At 40.2% G+C, this 21,123-nt stretch overlaps 1 protein-coding gene across 4 annotated transcripts in view; it reads left to right on the top strand.

The window, feature by feature from the left end:
* Nucleotides 1–21,123, top strand: part of nlgn2b (neuroligin 2b) — a 65,863-nt gene that overhangs the window by 33,227 nt on the left and 11,513 nt on the right. For 2 of the 4 annotated variants that reach the window (XM_046038833.1, XM_046038835.1), the window contains exons 3-4: nt 5,112–5,165; nt 9,957–10,106. In XM_046038833.1, coding sequence (XP_045894789.1) covers nt 5,112–5,165; nt 9,957–10,106 — 204 coding nt within the window. Of the gene's footprint in view, nt 1–4,013; nt 4,095–5,111; nt 5,166–9,956; nt 10,107–21,123 lie in introns of those variants that run through there. The other 2 variants (XM_046038837.1, XM_046038836.1) reach the window with 2 other exon arrangements.

Consider the following 21,123-nt stretch of genomic DNA (forward strand, 5'->3'; position numbering starts at 1 on the left):
GCATGAAGTCAAAGAATTTTGACTTCCGGTTATAAAATTACCCAGATTTTCCACACAGCTTCCTCATTGTGTGGCCCCACTTTATTTAAATTATTTTTTCTTTTTATTTAACCTTTATTTAACCAGGAGCATCCCATTGCGATTGCAAGGGTGACCTGGCCAAGACAGGCAGCAGCATATAAAAAATACAAATACATAGGTACAGACAAATAACACAGAAGACTGGTAAGCTCACATTTCAGAAAATCATTTTAAATAATTTTCACAATCTAAGAACATTTACATATTAAGGCATCTACCTCTAAGTCTTTCATTTTGGATTTAAATGCGTTTAGCGAGTTTAATTCAGTGAGTTTCAAGTCCTTTTGCAACGTATGCTGAGGGTGTAGAATACATAAATGCCTTCTTTCCCGTTTCCATACGGGTATTTGGCACAGAGAGCATAAAGAAGTCCTGAGAACGCAAAGAGTGTCGCCCATTACTTTTCTGCATGATATGAACACATAGGGAGCTTGGCAGCAAATTCCAAATTGCCTTGTATATGAAATTGTACCAATGAAATAGCCTTCGGGTAGCCAGAGGAGGCCATTCTACCTGAGAGTAGAGCTCACAGTGGTGAGTCAGCGCTTTGCAATTTGTAATAGACCTCAAGGAAGCATGGTAAGCTGTGTCGATCATATGAAGACTGTGCAGAGGTATGCATATATTCAAAATCTCCATAGTCCAGAACAGATAAAAAAGTGGTTGCCACAAGTCGCTTTTTTACATTAAAAGAAAAATACAACTTATTATATCAATAGACCCAGATATTTGTAGGAGTTAACAACCTCTATTTCACTTCCCCCCGGAGTGACAACCGGAGGGATGTTTTGTGGCCTGGTCCTGGATTTGGTAAACAACATAAGTTTGGTCTTATCTGCATTTCAGCTGCAAAAGGGTATTTTGGACTTCGATAAACCCACTTTGCAAATATTCAATGGCTTGTGCAAAAGTTGACGCACACCAATATTTTGACACATTTTCACATTGTTTATATAAATAGTGAATGGACTCAATACAAAGCCCTGTGGTACACCCTTATTGGCTGCTACAGTATTGGAACATAGACCATCACATCTAATACACTGAGACCTATTTCTAATGTAGTTTGAGAACCAAGCGACTGCTTGCTCTGAAAGTCCTGAGTTAAAAAGTCTAAGTTTTAAAACTGCATGATCAACAGTATTGAAAGCTTTGGACAGATCAATAAAGAGTAATGCCGAATGTTGCTTCTTGTCAAGTGAAACCAAAATGTCATTTACCACCTTCATTGCAGCTGTAATGGTACTATGTCTTTTTCTAAAGCCTGATTGACATGTAGATAAAACGGCATTTGAGTATAAAAACTCCTTTTATTGATCACTCACAAGACCTTCAAAAATTTTAACCCTGCCTCACTGAGCAAGCACACCAGAGACTTCCATTAACTTGAAGGGAGGTTAAATGATTTAATTATGCAGCTCTTCTAGACTTTCCAAATATTATTACCAAATCGATCAAATTCTGGTATTAAAACGAGTCATTTCAGTAAAAAAATGCATCCACCATTTAACAGCTACTTCTTTCACAATGGAAGTCTATGGGAAAATGTCTCTTGAGGCCAGTCTGCATCATGTGACAGACCCTGAAGTTGCAGTTCCACGGTTTGGCCACTTGTAAAAATGGCTTCAAAACACAAAGCACTTCCTGGGGGCTTAATGAACATGCCATTCACTTACTGCCTCATTCTGAATTTTAAGCATCATTGGAATCACGTGACTTCAAACAACGTATTGGAGCACGCCTAGCTAATCGCGAACCTGTGAGTGAGTTTAACCTACAGGTCGTAGAGAGGCTTCACATCTAAAAAATTCCAGGAGAAAACAAAAGCACCAGCTACACTCTATAAAAATCCATCTTTATATATTAATCAAGTATATGTGTACCTGTTTAGCCAATACATCTGTGATAATCCTTTATTAATCAAACTATGTATATTCACTGGAATCATATCATCAATATAGTGATAGCCATTTAGCCAAAAAATATTATTCAATCCCCTGTTCACTATTATGAGTCTGGTCAGACATGGACGAAGGCTGCAACTTGCCTGGCTGGCAAAGGTATACTACCTCCGGGCGGTAATTCTAGTTGTTACTAAAAAAGATTTGGTGACGCAGGTGAATTAAGTCTTAAGGTGAAGTCTGATGATCCACTACAAAGAGAGACTGTCTGTTTGAATGGATCCTATCCTCACCTATAGGTTAGCTCTTTATTAGACATTAAAAAAACAAATAAAATCAGAGTAATCTCCATTAAGTGGTGAGGTGTGGTTTTAGAGTGGTGCTAAGTAGTGGGGAAGTGCTGACAATACGGAGGACTAATGTGCCCTTTTATCCATTACCGGTCTGTCTACCTGTTTGCTGTGTGGTGCAGGACCAACTACTGTACTATCTCCATCTGTGTCAGGAAGTGCTCTCTGGATCAGGCGCCGGCGTGGTGGTACTCAGAGGATGCAGCAAATCCATTCAGCATTGATCCTTTTCCATTTAGACGGACGATAAACATTTTATATCAGGAAACCATATTCATATAGAGAGATGGGTGAAAATGCAGCATTATAATGGTGGAGTGCAGTGAGAAACCGGTTCTTCAGCACATAAAGAACAACATCCCAGCCAGCCTGCACCCTCACCAGTTTGCTTTCAGAACCAACAGATCCAAAGAGGATGCCGTCTCCACTGCCCTCCACTCAGCCCTCACACACCTTGAGAAAAACAACACCTCCCTCAGAATGCTGTTTGTGGATTTCAGCTCAGCATTCAACACAATCTCCCCCATGAAACTGATCAGCAAACTCAGCACTCTGGGTTTAAATACAACGCTCTGCAACTGGGTATTGGACTTCCTCACAAACAGACCCCAGACAGTTCCTTCACCTAGTACTCAACACCGGAGCCCCCCAGGGCTGTGTGCTCTGCCCCCTCCTGTTCATGCTGTACACCCACAACTGCATTCTCCGACATGGAGAGAACTCTGTTGTGAAGTTTGTAGATGACACCACCATCATCATCATCATCATCCAGATTTCAAACAACAAGACTTCATATCGGGAGGAAATTCATAATCTTGCATAGTGGTGCTCAGAGAACAACTTACTGCTCAACATCAGCAAAACTAAGGAGCTGGTCATTGATTTCAGGAAAAAGGAGGTAAAGACACACACTCCTGTCTACATCAGTGGAGCTGAGGTGGAGCAGGGGAACAGTTTCAGATTCCTGGGAATCAGCATCACAGAGACCTGACATGGTCATCTCACATCTCCACACTAGTGAAGAAAGCTCAAAAAACGCCTTATTTTCTTGAGTAAGCTTAAGAAGGCCAAATTCCTGTGTCAAGTTCTGGTCAGTTTTTACAGAGGAGCAATAGAAAGCATCCTGAAAACATCACAAACTGGCATGTGCATGGCCCAGGACCGGAGGGCTCTGCAGTGGGGTATTAAAACTGCTCAGAAGATCATTGGTACCTTTCTCCCGAGCATCAGTGATTGGTGAGATGAGGTGCCTGCAGAGCCCAAAGGATACTAAAGGACAGTACCCACCCAGCCACAGCCTGTTCACCCTGCTGCCTTCCGCAAATAGATATGGAAGTTTCAGCTGCCACACCACCAGAGCAGCTTTTTTCCCCAAGCTATCGGGCTCTTAAACTCAAATTCATCCACAGCACTGCTCCACTGAATATTTGTTAATTTCTGTTTACCATTTTTAGAATTGCTTATGTATTAATGTAAAATGTTTGCTATGTAGCGGAAGGGAGTTACAGAACTCAATTTCATTATATAACTATATTGTGACACCTATGTCTCCTTTGTCAATAGATGCACAGTAATGTGAAAATTGTATATGCCATCACTACAGAATCAGAATCAGAATCAGAACTTCCCCACTACTTTACTGTGAGGTTACCACAGCAGCACATTAACAGAGCGATAACACCTTGGTAACCCAACGTATAGTATTCTTTTAAATGAGACGCTGTAACGCCTCTCCAGCAGAGAGCAGGAAACATGCAGCCAGGTGGGTACAAGGAGGACAGCAACAGTTGATAAGGACACTGTTAGAATGCTTTGTGTGGCGTTAATGTGTGTGAGGCTGCATGTGTGAACGTGAGTGTGTTGTAATGGCTTTCTCGAAGACATGCGCATGGAGACAGTGACTGAGAATGACACAAAAACGAATTGGTAATTGGGGGCTGATGGAAAGCTGCGCTGATGGAAACCTAGAAATAACAAATTAATGGGATCCTTATCAGTTAAGACTTACAGAGGTTGACGTGCCAGGGCATTGGTTGGTCACTGATAAATGCTTGTTATTGGTTATGCCCTATGGGGCATTTAACTGTCATTAGCATTAAAGCTTAATGTTGAGCTCCTCTTTGACCTTGTTGAGGGAAATCCTGTCACAAGCCTTTGCAGGTGGTGTAAATATCAAACACAGCTCTCTCTTAACTAATTTGGTAGGAAAGACTCACATTTCCGGCTCTATGCCGTCATTTCTCTGTGCACAATGTGTGTATCTGGTCACATGTATTTAGGATGAGTATCTGTGCCAGCCCCTGTGTGTGTAGGTGTGTAATGTTTTGACAGTCTGAGTTGTGCAGGGACATTTGCTCTAGGACTGCAACGCTGTCCTAAGCTGGAGCAGGATACAGAGTATCTTGGCATTCCTTTGCTTTTTCTGACCCAAGAGAGTGATGGCTTGATTCTGCTCATTGATTTTTCTTTACAAAGCAGCAGTGTGTCAGGACTGATTGGAAGAAGGGTTGAGGAGAAGTGGCCCCTGGGGTCATTTACGAGGCAGTGCGTGACTAGATCCTAAGCATTTAAAACAGATGAGTCTGGGGTTGTCTTTTCAGGAAACAGTGTGTAATTCTTGTAAACAGTTTGTCTTCAGCTGTACGCAGTCCCTGAAACGTAACAGAGCAGAACATCTCATCTTTGCTATTTTTCTCTTTTAATCTTCTCTTGTTTTTCTGCAAATGCAATCTTTTGAATTTTGTCTTTTGTCTCCACCCCCCCCTTTTCTGAACCTTAGGTCCGCTCACAAAAAAACATGATGAGTCTACAATGAACAGACCAAGGGATGAAGGTATTTTAATTGCATGTTTTTTTAATCTTCGTACTCCATTTTTCAATCTCTGTGGGGAATGCTGTGTTTGTATCTGTATTCATCTTAGACTCATCACTCTATGTGCACATTACATTGTCCATTGTTAACTGCTTTTATTAGCACACAAATATGTCATTCCCTCTCACTGGCACGCTTTTAGCTAAAATGCATAAAGAGCTCCATACTAAATAGTTGTTCTTGATTCCCCCCGTCACAAACGCTGCTCTTTGGGTACTTGCACGGGGAGCTAATTTACTTTCCTGTCTCGGTTGCTATGTGGTTGATCAACCACACGCTGATGTTCTGACTATCCTGTGTGATGCATCACTGAAAATCAATATTCAGCCCTTTTTCACCTGCGCTTTTATTCTTGTACTAAAGTCCTTATGAAACGGTCTGCTAAAATATTGTCCTTCATAGTGTTATTGGGATTTCTCCAGTTCTTCATTTTTAAAGTAGGAGAAATTGGAGGATTTCTGCATATTTCTGCCATTGCTGTACATTTTCAAGTTCACTGCAGTCAAATGGAGATGCTCTCATTACTCTTTACTGATGCAGCCAAAATCTATTCAGACAGTGTGCGCATGTTTCTGTACACGTGCCCAGACATACTGTATATTACATAGCATTATGCACACACAGAGTGTGTTACATTTCCATGTGTGCATGTGTCTACTCAAGCACAGTGCATGTGCAAATCTGTGCCTGAGTGCATGTGCTCTAATTTGTGCCAATGTGTGTGGTTGTTGTTTTTTTTGTTTTTTTGAGCTCTGTGCTATTTGGGTATTGAATTCTCTCTTCCTTGCATCTCTAATTGGTATGGTTTAAAAAGAGACAGATGTAGCTAATCCAATTGTGTGGTTTCTTAACGGTAAAAACAGAAGGAAGGATTCATGCAGGATTGCCGAGGATAGGAGCAGAATGATAGAATAGAGATGAAAGAAAAGGAAAAGCTGAGCACTGCGAGAGCACAGGGGAGGGCAATGAGGGGGAGAGAAGGGAAAAAATAGTCATAATGAAGACAAGTGCATTATGAAATGACATTTATAGAGCTTTGAAAGTGAGAGAGAGATGTAGAAAAAGAGAGATTGAGGGGGTGGATGAGTAGGAAACCGGTAGAGCTTGACATTTGCCAACACCTGACGGATCTTGACAGGATGAGGAGTGCTCGGGTAGGCCTGAATTCCTCACTGAATTGTTCAGGTATGGATTGGACACAGGTTCCCAAACATTGTTGGAAAATACTATAATAGCATCATGTTTTTGTTTGCAAGAAACTGCATAGCTCGGGCGCTGGTTTGGGTGTAAAAACTAAGCGCTTAGTCAGGCAAAAACTTTTCCGCCCAAATCAATTGAGATTTCCATAAGAATGAATGAGAGAGGACCAGAATAGTGGAAAAGTAGAAAGTAGGCAGTTTCTATTGGAAGGTAAGACATTACATTGAGAATAGATGTAATGGAGTGGGGTAGTATCGGGTTAGGTAGAAACTAGCGCGAATAATATGCCAGTGTTTTGGAGGCAGGCAGGCGAGACAGTGACCTCCTTATTGGCTGTACAGGCCTTTGATTTAGGCAGAATGAAACACTTTGAACCTACACCCCTAATCACCTCTCTGTTTGTGCGGAGCCCCTTCCTTCCTTCCCTCTCTTCACACATTTAACTTTGTTTCCATCTTTCTCTTATTTATGTTTTTTATAACACTATATTGCAAATAAACCATCTCATGCAAATGGAGCGCTATCTTCACATTTTTTATTATCATTGGACAAATGCCCGTATTCTCACCAAAATACCTATACCATGTGTCCAGCTTTTGATTAATGTAAACTAGACATGTTGTTTTAAATCTTACCTGATGAACATCTGAAACCCCCAAAATGTTGTCATGATGAGATAGACTGCAAGAAGTTTTCTTCTTTTACGCCACTTGGACCTTTTCCTATCCAACTTTCATTAAGGCATTGTAGGTATGCATGAGCTTTTTATCTTTTATTCCAAAGTGAATGGATTCTTATTTCCATTTAGTTTAAGTTTTTTTTTTTTTTTTTGGCTTACTCTTAGCTTTTATTGGGCTTAGCAAATATTTCAGTTATAACTTTTAATTTTTCTGAGATTTCAGTGGTTCTGAATTATTAGACAAAATATCTTTTCAGCCTCTCTTTTATTCCCAGTGTGCCAATTTACCAAAGCTGAAAGTGAAACAAAAGTTAAGTCCGTTTTCAGTCAAAGGTCGCAGTTGAAGTTTCATAGTTATGCACTTCATACAGTAATGACCTTGATGTCTTATAACACCATGTGATTACTTTGTGAACTTTGTGTAACCTCAGTGGTCAAACAACTTAGGTGCATTGGGGCTCAATAAAAATCTCAACAGAGCTGTAGTTGTTAAATACTAACATAACTGGTAGATCTATCATAGGTAAAGTTGCAAGCTGCTGTACAGTACAACAACAGATATTCATTTCACTTGGACAAAAACAAAAACACTATTGCAGCTCAGCCTTTTAGAAAAAAACAATGAATGAAAGCCTCAATGGATAAATACATTTTCTGCTCAAGGCTAATGGAGCAGAGGCTAGCTTGAAAAGGGGGCTCCCTATTAACTTAAAGGCACAATCCGTCATCCAAATGTAAACAAAAGAATCACCCCACCACCTCTTAGAAACTCTCCTGTCACTACTCAGCTCAACTCATCTTTATCTAGTAGGACTTTCAATACAGTTGATCCAAAGAGCTGACAGAGACAGAGAAACTGTTTTGTGAAACAAAACTACCAAACAAACTAAACATCTACTAAATTTAAATTTAAAAGGATTTTACACATCAGAGTCTATTATCATGTGTTGAGGAGTACGTGGTGTCACTTGAGTCTACATCTGTTGGCGCTAAAGACTTCAAGTTGAAAATGAATAGATCTCTGCAGCACCTCCCCACCTCATCTCTCTTGAGGCTAGTGGCTTGAGGCTACATTAGCCGCTGCTAGCGTTAACTTATCTGAATCGCCAACCCATCTGGCAGTCAAGTTGCATCGTGGGTAATGTAGGTGCCAGGTTTGGAAAAGGAGGAAGAATGTGTGGAATTAAAAAGACTATATACGGCTCCCCTGCGTTGATTTTTATCCCTTGTGACCATCGTGAAGCAAACAGGTAAGTTAGTAAGTAAAATAGTAACTTCAAAGTTACAAAAATACTGACTGGACCTTTTAAATGGCTGCTACATGTCTTAGCCTAAGTTCCTTGTCTCAGGTTTACCGTGAGTGCCAAGTGGGGGCTGATGACGGCCTGCTGATATGTCATTCCTCTATACTGTCCTGGTAATGCCGGGATAATTGAACTTGTTTACATATCCTCTGGGAAATCAGCCCAGATTCAGAATACACCAGAGAAGAGAAGGAAAAGAGCAGCGCATCAGAATGTACGATTGAACATTTTTATTTTTAGACGGTCTACTTGTGTCATACGTAAGATCTATAAAAGATGTCTGCATGTGTGAAGCCATATGTGCCATCTTTCCATGTTCGTGCCTGTGTGTGTGTGTGTGTGTGTGTGATTGTGAGTGACGCACCCGAGTGCATGTGTAACCTGAGATTCAGGTGGTGATGCAGGCGGGTGTGCAAATACGTGAGTAGAATTTGTTACCAGGGCAACAGGCACTCAGTGAGTCCAATGGAATGGCTGGTGCAGTTCTATTAGCGAGAAGCAGTTTCCATAGCGACTCAACATCGCAGCTGCCTATGCAAGAGTGTGTGTGTGTGTGTGTGTGTGTGTGTGTGTGTGTGAATACGGTGTGAATCCTGTGTGAATCTGAGTGTTCATTAGCGTACCTCGCTATGTATGACTTGCTTTGTAACATTTCATCCTTGCAATCATGTTTTTTTTTTTGGTTAGAACCTCCCATCCATGTCTCTACCCCTGTCGGTTCTCTCATACTGCCCTATTTTCATCTCCTTCCTCTCTCTTCTTCTTTGTTCCCTCCTTTATCTCTCTCTCTCTCTCTCTCTCTCTCTCTCTCTCTCTCTCTCTCTCTCTCTCTCCCATCTCTGAGTACTGAAGCTCATCAGGGTAAACAGATGCTGTGGCTGTTATTTATGTTTCCACTTGGTCTGGCTTTCATACAAATTATCCACAGGCCCTGCACAGTGCAGACACTCAGCCTAACTGGGCTGCACTGGCAGCTCTCTCAACCTTATCCACACTCAGACACTCAGACCATACCACAGCCGTTGTGAGAGGGGGGGGCGGGGGTTGCATGGGGGTGGTGGGTTTGGGGGGCACAGACCAACAGAGTGAACCATAGCAACACACTGATGGGTACAAAGACACCAATAACAGAGAGGGCATCAGAACTGGCTGCACCATTTGCTCCACACATGGAGGGGAATAACAGTTTAGGAAGATACCATTATTGCCCAGGACAGGGGAAACAGACATCACAGAATAAAATACAGAGGAAATGCCCAGTGGGGAAGACATGAAATACTTGCTGCCAACTTAAAGGCAGTCCACTAAAAATGTTTCATACTTAGTATCTTCATCTCCTTTTTTCTTGTGAATAACTGGCTGTAGGAGGTTACAAAAACTGCGCATGGATCTTTTTACTTAGAAGACTGCTGCAGTAATACAAATCTAGAGCTGTCAGTTGAAACTGAGTAGACAACCTGTTGCCTGTGGACCCTTAAGCTCAACAGGAGGAGAAGAGTGTGGCAAAGAATTTCAATTTGACGAATGAGCATAAAATAACCAACACCGTTGTTTTTCTGTGTTGTGCAGATATTCGGGATCGTCGCAAGAAGCCTGTGATGCTGTTCATCCACGGAGGCTCCTACATGGAGGGCTCAGGGAACATGTTTGATGGCAGCGTCCTTGCTGCCTACGGAAATGTCATTGTGGTCACCATGAACTATCGGCTCGGTGTGCTCGGTAAGTTCGGTGTGCCACACCCCGCCGGTGTTATCAGGCACGGGTGCGTCTGATGTAAATGTCTACTGACCTTGTTTGGCATATGTCACCTCACCTTGACCTTGACCAGTCCACGTGTGTTAGAAAGATGATCTCTACCATGTTTTAGAAATGGTGGCACATTGCACATATAAATGTGAAAAATAGCACTCTATGAAAAATCCCCATTTGAAAGGCATTATGATTTATGTCCCTTTCAAGTCATAAATCAACAAAGAATGGCCAAGAATGCAGGCTCCTCCAGTCCTAATAGGTCTTACTCTAAGCTAACACTAAGGCATATGAATGTCTAGATTGGCATATACTGTAAAGATGCTTTTTGAGTTTTTTACATAAAGCATTCACTCAAATGATTTCAGCAGTGTTGAAATTATTTCATTGGAAATCCTTCTTGATGTTACTCTTAAGCACAAATTAAAACTAAAATCAAGCAGCGTTGGTTCCAGCGGAGTTTCATGAATATGCATGTCATCTATTGTGAATGTTATTCTGTCATCATTTCTGTATTAGAGCTGCGGTGGGTAAGCATGTGGCAAACAACATCCATCATCAATATGGATGTTATGGAAACTAAAAACAGGAAAGTTGCATCAGTTGCACATAGACTACGCAAAAAGAATGAGAGTTAGACGCAGTCGAGAGAAAGCGGCAGATCAATTGGGCGAATCAAATGTTTGATATTCCTCAATGTGTGTATGGGTTTTCACATTTAAACATCATCAGTCATTTCACATGAAACATCACTAAACAGAGAGCATCAGTGGTCATGAGAAAACTATAGACTGCACAAGAACAAAACAATCAAAACTTCAGTGAAACATGGTGTCTTCTCTTTCAGATCCCTCTTAGGCTTCTTAAGACCCTCTTAGCCTTCTATGAGCCGGCAGGAGATACTCGTTAATCTACGATCATTTCTAACTTAGGTTACGATGCTTTGGGGATATAGTTGTTAAGATTAATAAGGTTTGTAAGTTGGATTTTACAATGATCTCAGCCTTAGAAAGCACCTTAATAGAACGTGCTCCCTTCACAAATTCCATAAATGCATTCAAACCCAGACCACACGACCACTGACCCTTCCACCCTCCTCACAGTTTTGTCTGTGCACCAGTGTCACTAGATCTGTACTTAACTCTCGTGAATGTGACTTTGCTTTGTAGTTTGAGCTGTGGTGTCCCTGCTAACGTCATAGGTTTTTCACAGATTTTTGGGCTCTGTAGAGGAGAGAATTACTGGATTTTCTCTGCAAAAAGGAAATTAACTGCTATTGTAATGGACACTAACAAATGGGACCAGGAGTAATAGATAGTGTTATAAAGTGATTGTACACAGAATGTTTTAACTAAAAAAAAAAGTTGGATTTGATTTGACCTGGTTGAACCTGACTGGTACTGCTCAATTTAGGACCTGACTCAAAGCCATAGATTTCTGCTTTATTTCATCCATTGTTGACCTTTAGCTTGCAAGGCTAATGCAACACAGTGGCTCCGCTGTCTCTTTCCCTCTTCCCACAGGGCATCTAGTTGCCGCACATAGTAAAAGGCATGGATGCAGGCGATCGGCACACGACAAAGCATCAGAGTTTAGGTTGGGTAGCAGAAATCTAATACACACCTGATAATACAGACGGTACTACATTACTCTATTACTGTTCTGGGGCTTGGAAACATGTTTATGTAAAATAACAGCAAACAGTTCTAAAGTGTTATCAGTCTTGAAATCATGTACAATGAGGTCTAGTTCATCCTGCGTCATTTCTGTCACCAAAGTTGCTCAGACTTAACCAGTTATTCCATTATCTGTTCACTGAGTGTGATTTCTGTGCAGCAGCCAGCAGAGATAATGAAGCACAGACAGGTATTTACTGTGGTCACTTAGCCTGAAAATTTAATTTTTTGGGATTAATTAATTGTTGTATTAATATGCACTTGTGACTCATTATTCTTCAGAGACACCACGGACCACTTAGTGCCTTTGGTGTACATTCAGCCACTGAAAACAGAATTGAAATGTGTGTCTGTTGCTTTCAGTGTATTTTTGGATTAAGGGGTTCTATTTGTCCATTCTTTTGGAGCTTTGCAGTGCTTGCATGGCCTGTGAGTGTGGGCCGAGCTGCGCGCGCGTGTGTGTGTGTACCGAGCCCTTGTGCTGCTGGATATCATTGGAGTCAAGTATTTACATTCGCCATCATCTCTTGGAGGTGTTTGCACACAGACTATCTGTGACGGCCATTGCGTTTGCCAGGTTGGGTAATCAGATCTTGTTTATTGCATCACGCCTGTTTCAACAAATCAGAATAATGATAAACAGAGAAATGGGAGTAGTTTAGGAGGCCGTCCAAGAGTTGCATCGAGTATTAACAGAGGGTAACATGATCCAGACCGTTATTGACGGTGCCAATGGAGAGGCACAGGGACAAGGACAAACTGAGAGTTAGTGAAATGAGGACCTGGACCGGCAGCTTAAACCTGCTCTATGTGGTCTTTTTTCACAGCTGTCAGACAAATCGGGACTGTTAAGAAAATTGAGCGTGAGATTCAGTTCACAACTTTGAAATCAGGTTTGCTGAACGTAGTATGAAATTGCAGGCTGATCGAAACGCTCTTCAGCTGTATCTGTGTTTGCCGATTTACATGTAGTGCACTCATGCATTGCACAGTATGTTTATTACACTGCAACTTCCACACACAATCATTAAAGTGCATACAAAATACATACACACAGGTGGAGAGCGATCCTGCTGAGAGATTATGAGGGATGGCGCAGTGTCCTCGATTCCTTGAACATTGTTGAAAATTTTGGTATGTGGGCGAATGTATTCTCTCTCTCTCTCTCTGATATGCTTTAAATAGGTTACTGTACTAAGGCGATAATCCTTGTGTGTGTTTGTGTTTGTATGTTTGTGTAGCATAAGCATGCATGTTTGCCCATGTGCACGCCGATATATCTCTGCTTGTGCATGTAACAGTGTGTAAGTGTACGTGTGCGCAACTTGGTTGAGTGCCGTGCGTAAAATATATATATATGAATAATGCAACCATCCATCTTAATTTTTAATAGCACGCCTCTCTGACACTGAATTGGAGTCAAAGTGAGAAACACAGGCATGCTGTATTCGAATAGTTTGATGTTCTAATCTTTAGTATTATCCTGTACTTACACACACAGGAGCTTACACATGCCAACCTCATTTCATTCAATGCCTGCGCCTTTAAGAGAGTGATAGGGAGTCAGGAATAAGGGAAGAAGAGAGAGCAGGGAATAGAGACAGATGAGCGAGGGAGAATCATAGAGAGACAGTGAGGGAAAAGGAAACAGAAGGGGGGAGATGGGAACAGTCTAAAAATAAACCGTCAGAAATGCTTTTTTAAATCTGCACTGATGCAAAGTATTCATTCAAATAAATGCTCCTGCAGTGTGACCACAGCACCCTTGCATATGGTTTTACGCCTTATGCTTTCACCCCAGTATGACACATACACATGTCAATCGTCTTATTAATATATGATACAGCCTGTTGTTTGTGGAGTGCAATGGGTGAACGAGAAGAAAATGTCTGCTGCACACGTCCTGGTTCAGAAGTTCGGTGACAGTCGAGATTCCAGATTGCTTCTCGGCTCACCTTCTCCTACCTTCCTCCTGCTCCAGGCCCAGAGAGCCTTCTGATTTGTGTTGCATAGCCATCTGTTCAGACTAATTAACTAATTAACTAATTAATGAACTCTGGGGAAAGGCCCACCATCGTGGGCCTGAAAGTGAGAACATTTTTCACCTCAGGAAGAGAGATGAAACGCTTCTTCTGGAAACGTTTCTCGGCACTTTCTAACCAATTTCAGCTTTTTACTTGTAAGTAAGAACAACCTACTTAGTAAATACCACCACATTTAATAACCACAGCTTTTACACTGAATAAAAGCAGTTATGAAACATTTGTTTGCTTATCACGCTGCCAAAATGCACTTTTCATATTTATTAATATTCATTTATTATATTAATTAATATTTTTGGTGAGGTTTTTGATCAAGTTCAGAACAAACTAATTTTGTTGTTCTGAAAATGTGTTAATTTTGTACATGCTAACACCTGAATAGATTTTTTGAGTACCTTAGGGGAAGTACATTCATCTGTGAACACAACACTGCCATACTGTATTATCACCTTAAGTTGATATTGGGATTGTGTTAGCAAATAGCTACCTACTTACACATCCAGCAGACAATGAGCAACATTCATTTGGATGACCATTATTCACCGAGCAACATTAGCATACACAAAAAGTCCAACAATTAATCATTTAGCTCTGTTTTGGCCTCCACCAACTGTTGAAGAAAAATATTTGGCTCTGTAGCTTCCAAATGCCACTATGTTCACCAGCAATTGGCTAACCTTCTTCCATTTGGTGCTGGGCAGGAAGGGTAAAGGGAATATATGAGATCTTTTTTTGTTGAAACCTGCTGCCTGCTGCAGCTGGAAAGAAGGCTGAACCAAAACATTAAAGTTGCAGGCCATAGCTATGAGCTGAAAGATGCTAAAAAGCTCCGTAGAGCTGAGGGGAACTGCAGAGTCTGGTGATAATTCTCTGTGGGTTCATCACTGACTTCTTTCGCATTGCACATAGTCCTTTCATCCATTGTTAATATAAACATATTCATTAGAGCAGCTGTAAGGTTGCCTAAGCCTAGCTGGGGACAGAGTACATGTAGTTTAACACTTTGGTAGCAGACTACTACAGTGCGAGCGCACCCTACTGGAATCACGTGGGACACAGTCAAAGAAAAATGTCTAAAACCGCAAACTTCATATGGTTTTGTTTAAAAAAGTTGAGAGATATTGAGATCATGTAATATCTCAATCAGATGTGCTGCTTATGTTGCCAAATAATAGTTTTGATGAAGGAAGTTAAGTCTTACTTGTCTGTGGATGTTACCTCTTATATGTTATCTGTTATTAACAATTTCATCTTACTTTTGTAGTGAAGCTTACAAAATTTGCAAAACTGCAGTGCTCTTCATAATACTAAAACCTTGTAACTTCCATATATTATTGTAAATGGGCCATACTCTGTTCAATACCACTATTACTATTACTACTCATAATGACAATTATATTGCATATTTTATAGTACTGTTCTTAAAATTACAAAATACTGAGAAAGATGTCGTAACTTTAGCTTGTTGTCCACTTACAGACCAATCAATTCAAATTGATGTGCTCATGTACTCTGTGCGTGGCACACTAGTAAATGCCATTTTATGTGTTAATAAATATAATTTTACAAGCCCATGCACAATTTTCATATCAATCAAAACAGTATCAGTGCCTCTACAAATACTACTTTAGCCCAGTGAGCCTTGGAAATCAGTTCAAACAGTGTTGCCCGTTGTTCTCTAAAACATCCCTTTAAATATGACATAAACATTATTTTTAACCAGCACAGATTTTGCTGTCAATTCATTTCAGCCTGCTGCCTTCTCACAACTCAGCTGTCCCTAAATACAAATGAAACACACCTCCCACTCCCCGCACAGAGCCACAGTCTTCCCACTCGTTAACACTTCTTTCCCCACATTTTGCCTACAGTGCACTGACTGTGATGACTGCACAGAAAAACATAATCATTTTGCTTGCGTGTCATTCTGATTGCGGCTAGATTCACGTGCAAACCAAAACTTTGGATCTATGAATCATACTTGAACATTAGAAAAGGCTGCAATATTCTTAATTATTTATCTGCTATCTGGACCTTAATGCAAGTGCAAATGTGGTGGTAAAATTGTGTGTGTTTGAGGCTAAAGGTTCTTGGAGAAAATAAAACTGTATCCAGGAACAGTTGCTTCCATTATATAGGCAAAGTTCACATTGAACACTAATGACTTATAGGTATATTGACTGAAACTGACACCAATCTGCCTTCCAGGCTGGCAGCCAGTTTGCACAGCTGGACCAATCAAATACAAGGAAGATAATTAATGCAGCTAGTCATACTTGAAGCAAAACATCTTACACACCACATAAGGTGTCAAAATCTAAACAATCAGAGATTTTCTGTGAGGCGAGAATTAAAGAGGAGGAGATTTTTCAGTCAAAAATCGTACTTACAAACGTCCATAAATCAACTTACAAAACATAGCAAAAAGTCAATTTTGTCTCCGTGGGTGACAAAACTCACAGTGTCAGACTTTGAAAGACTAATTTTCCAACTTGTGTGTATGTACTTGACATTAGGTTTACTGTAATCAGATAATCTACTCAAATATTATGAAACTATTTATCCAAGCCACACACTGGAAAGTTCTTAGTATTTCTCACTAATTACTCCTAGTTTAGCCAGTGAATAGCTTGTGTAATATCCTATACTATTAGTGTACTGTAATCAATGTACAATTACATGGTGAGTTATATGCATACGTGTCATAGCAAATTTGATCATCAATGAAAACAGCTTTATATCTTTATGATTAGCTTTGTGATTAAATGTTTGGTCTGCAAGCAAGCCTCTGTATTAAGGGTTTTAATTCATTTAATTTGATCAGTTTTTAGTTCTTACTGACTTTGATTTTGATGATCAGTTCTTTCTGAAATAGAACTTTTTTTGTGTTGCTTTTGCTTTGAAACGTCTTTGTGTCTGTGAAGTTTGAAGCATTGCTTTTCAAATTGGGATGACAGCCTGGTTTTATTGCACAGCTTGGTACCATTTGAATGGACCTTTTGAGAGTAAAAACTGAGTGAGATAAGTAAGGTAATAAATACAATGACATTGGAAGCCTATGGGCGGTGTACTGAAATGACATTAGTTCAGCAGGAGGAAGCCCAATTGCAATATAATTTCATTTCTGGGTGTACTTGACATACAGAGTGATGCATAATTGAAACAGACCTGCAAGCATGTCTTTAGATTGAACTTCCAGTGCCAACAGGGAGACTTAACCGATTTGTGTAAACATTTTGATAATCCTACAAGAATGTGCATGAGGTGAAGTACAGCAGCAGATCTTTGAATCAGTAAAGGGAAATGATCACTTTTGTATTGTGGAAAAAAATCAACATCCTCTAGGGGGTGCTATCAAATGCTTTAGATATTCGCTCAAGATAGAAAAATGTTAACATTAAAAACACCCTTTTTCTCCGCAGATATGTAAACTCATTATTATTTAAAGTATATATTTGACAATGCCTAATACAGGATTTACAAACTTGTACATCAGAGTAAGTGCTTTTAATGACAGAAGTACTTTTAAAATATCTTTTTTAATTGTTATTATTTGAATTAATTAGATGTCATTAAGTCAAGTCATTAGTACATACAGTACTGCATACAGTACAGAGAAAGGTCGTATTCATCCGTGAATACATCCATACACAGTAGATAATCCTCAAGGTTACCGCACAATACTGAATGATCAATTCCACTTTATTCTAATCATCAAAACAGATTCTTTAGTCTTCAGTGTGCAGGAGACATTCGACATCTGCTATGGGTTTTTATTTCCTTTTTTGTAATAGTGCCTCTACTTTTACTTGATTGATTTAGTGACTCATATATACAGAAACACTGCGATGAACTGGCGACCTGTCCAGGGTGTACCCCGCCTTTTGCCCAATGTCAGCTGGGATAGTCTCCAGCCCCCCACGACCCTGTACACAGGATAAGCGGTTGACGATGGATGGATGGATGGATGGATATACAGAAACATAGCCTTGTTTCCTCTCTTCAGTCACCTTTTTGTTTGTATAAAAAGGCAATATCTTTTGACATCTCTCATCATCTCCTGTGATGTCACAGTGAAATTATATAATGTGTCATTCAATATATTCCTTTCACCTCTCTGTCATTTAGGATCTGACAGTAGCTTTGGGCAATATTTGGTTTAATACCAGTCTTATGTCTCTGGATTTTTTTTATCCCTTTCTCCTTTCTTACTCGCCACCCCCCATCCCCTCCCTCTCCTCTTGTTCCTTCTTCTCTGTTCACAGAAATATGTTCAGTGACCCACTGCAGTCATTCTGTTCAGTCCTAAAAAGGACTCTGCAGATGCATGTTCCAGTCTCAGCAGTCAAACAGTCAGATGACTGAGCGCACTTCAGTTCTGGTCTTTGAATTTGCAGGATTTTACAGAGACGGTCGACAACAGAAGATATTCTCAGTAATGCTGTTCAATATGGTACACTTAACAAAACACTGAAAACATCCTCTTGGTATGGACGTTTGTAAAAACTTATTTTGTCTCAAAACGTAAAAAGAAAATCCTTCTGATGATATCTGTCTCTTAATGCTAATACATCTTCCTGTTGTAGATGCAATACAATATCAATAAGGATAATGGCTTTTACCATGACTCATCTCATTAGTGAACATTAGAGAAACACTAAGTGCTCCTACTATCTTTTTGCATTCAGTGGTAGTGTTCATTATGCTTTCATGATTCCATTAAGTAAAATCACTTTTTTTTTTTTAAGTTTTCGTAATCACGAGTGGAAAGATGAGCTGAAGCAGCAGTTATTAGCAGACATACAAAATACCCTACATATTTCTGTTTTAAATTTCCCTCCTTCAGTTGCTCACTACTCCTCTGTTTTCTTTCATCCATTAATTTCACTGTCTTCATCCGGTATCTTTACTTAGAGGTTGATGACTCCCCTCACAGTTCCTTGGCCGTTACCTAAAGCAAGTGTTGAATATGCATGAGTTCAGCCTCATAAACTGCTGCTCTCAGCGCTAAAGTCAGTAGGAAGCCCAACTCAGCAGATGGGGGGGATCAGAAAGAAAACTTACTGAAAGAGAAAGAGAGGAGAAGAAGGAACTTGTTTGACTTATCTTCAATGGTGGATGACAAACCAAATTCTCTTCATGTTGCCCTTGCAAAGAGAGCGATGGGATTGGCGCTAGCTCGAGCTAGCATGCTAGCTAATACTTTGTTTTTATGCTCACAAACGCATGCATGCAGCTTTTGTGTACTTAAATATGGAAGTGCTTGAATGTGTGTTTGCAAGTGCTTTTGTGAGTGTCTGTCCATATCATTTTGCCTGAAGCTCTCTGGACAGTTGCCAGGCAACAGTGGCAGGCAGCTCAGCACTCAACTGGGCAGCCACAGAGCAGACACTTCCACGTGCCTGTGGTTTTGATAAGCGGCACAGGTCAGCGCTGATATGTTACCAGGTCAGAGTCACATCAGGCTAAGAGCCAGCCAATTGCTGGGATGATCTGAGGATAACACAATCACACCACAACATGCAAACAATGTATTAATCCTTGCAAGGTAATATTTCTGCAACAATGATGATGATGATGATGATATGATGATCAAAGTAACAAGATTTCTGTTTTTAAAAATCTACACTCAACACAGCACCATGGAAGCTGACAGCAGCTGTGGTTTCTTATACATTTCTTAACCCTGTTAACTCTGGATCACAATTTAATTAAGCAGTGGTTTCTCATGATCATTATCTTATTAACATTAGTTAAGGCGAAAGATTATTGTTCTCACAACACTGGGTCACTGTTTGTGGTTGCATGGGGTGCAACTGTCAGACTTATTAAAGCATTCATTTGCTCTTTCAAGATAAAATGATAATTTAGTCGTGATTCTGAGATAATGTAAAAGAACACAAGCCAGTGTGGTTGCCCTTAGCATCTATGCTTTTGCAACATCCAACATGAGAACATTTAGTTTGAGGTGTTTTTCAGGTAGACATCTACATAAAGGCACATGAAAATGTTGATAGAGGTTTACATTAATCTTCTTAAGATTGAATTATTGCTGTTCATGCAAACACACGCATAAAAACATATCTCTGTAAAGATCAGATAAAAAGTGTCCATACTCTAGGATGCAGGCGCAGTACCAAAGCCATGTCCCCAACACCTGGACCTCAGTATAGTGGTATACATAGTGTGTATACTAGGTTATACTGTACATGTCCCTGCAAAAGTAAAGATTTATTATTCAACTAAAATGCTAATTTAATGGATAAATGGCATAGTTGCACTGTATAGAGCCATACTTGTTTGGTGTTGTTTGCCATCTAGTTCATTCAGTTCAAACCAAACACAGGCTGTATCGCTGTACAAAGCATAATGACAAAAGAGTCAGAGGATGGGGTTGTTGGCATCTAAAGACATAAGTATTGTGCACTAACTGTTAAATACAGCCATCTTATTCGTTGAAGTCACACACCCCTAATGCTGCGATTGGCAATGTTCTTTTATAAGAACATGACTGTTTGTATGTGAAACGTGTTGCTCATAGTGATGACCCCCAAAGAAAATGATCACACGAGTCTGCAGTTCCCCTCAGCTCCCCTCAGGTTTCTTGTTATTCAAAATGTACTTCAAGCTACTACTCTGTCAGAAATACAACAGAAGACAAGCAATCACTTTAGCTATATTTAAACCAACCTAAATACTTTTCCTCTTCAAAATGCTTTGGATCGCCATTTGAACATCATTCAAATCAATAGCAGGAGTGGCGGACTCCGCCACTGGCAATGCAGACTTTTATGTAGAGAGACAATTAATAACTACACATTTAATGGCTATAGCAGAATAAATGCCAGTCATAAACAGGGTGAGACCAGGGATATACAGACAACTTATCAGTGTATTAATTTGATACTAAAGAAAACTTAAAAACGCTATGATTCTTTCGTGAGATCTGGAGTTATAGGGAGTGTCTGCTGCCACCTAGTGGCCAAAAAATTTGTTCTTGCAAGTTTAAAAGGAAAAACAGAAGTTCTGGCATCGGCCCTGGGCACTACTGGGAAATTCTGTTCATGCACAGGAAGTGACACAAAAAGATAAAATATAATTGTACTACTTAGCAGCGCTGTTAATATGAGAAAATCAAAAGATGAACAGGCCACCTTGATGATGGTTGCAGACGCACATCCTCCACTCCTGCAGCCATCTTAGGAGTGTGCAGTTAAGATGTTTTCTTGGTAATGAAGTCATCCAAACCATCAAAAAATTCCAGAAGAC

Source organism: Micropterus dolomieu, linkage group LG23, assembly GCF_021292245.1.
Source record: "Micropterus dolomieu isolate WLL.071019.BEF.003 ecotype Adirondacks linkage group LG23, ASM2129224v1, whole genome shotgun sequence".
Lineage (NCBI taxonomy): Eukaryota > Metazoa > Chordata > Actinopteri > Centrarchiformes > Centrarchidae > Micropterus > Micropterus dolomieu.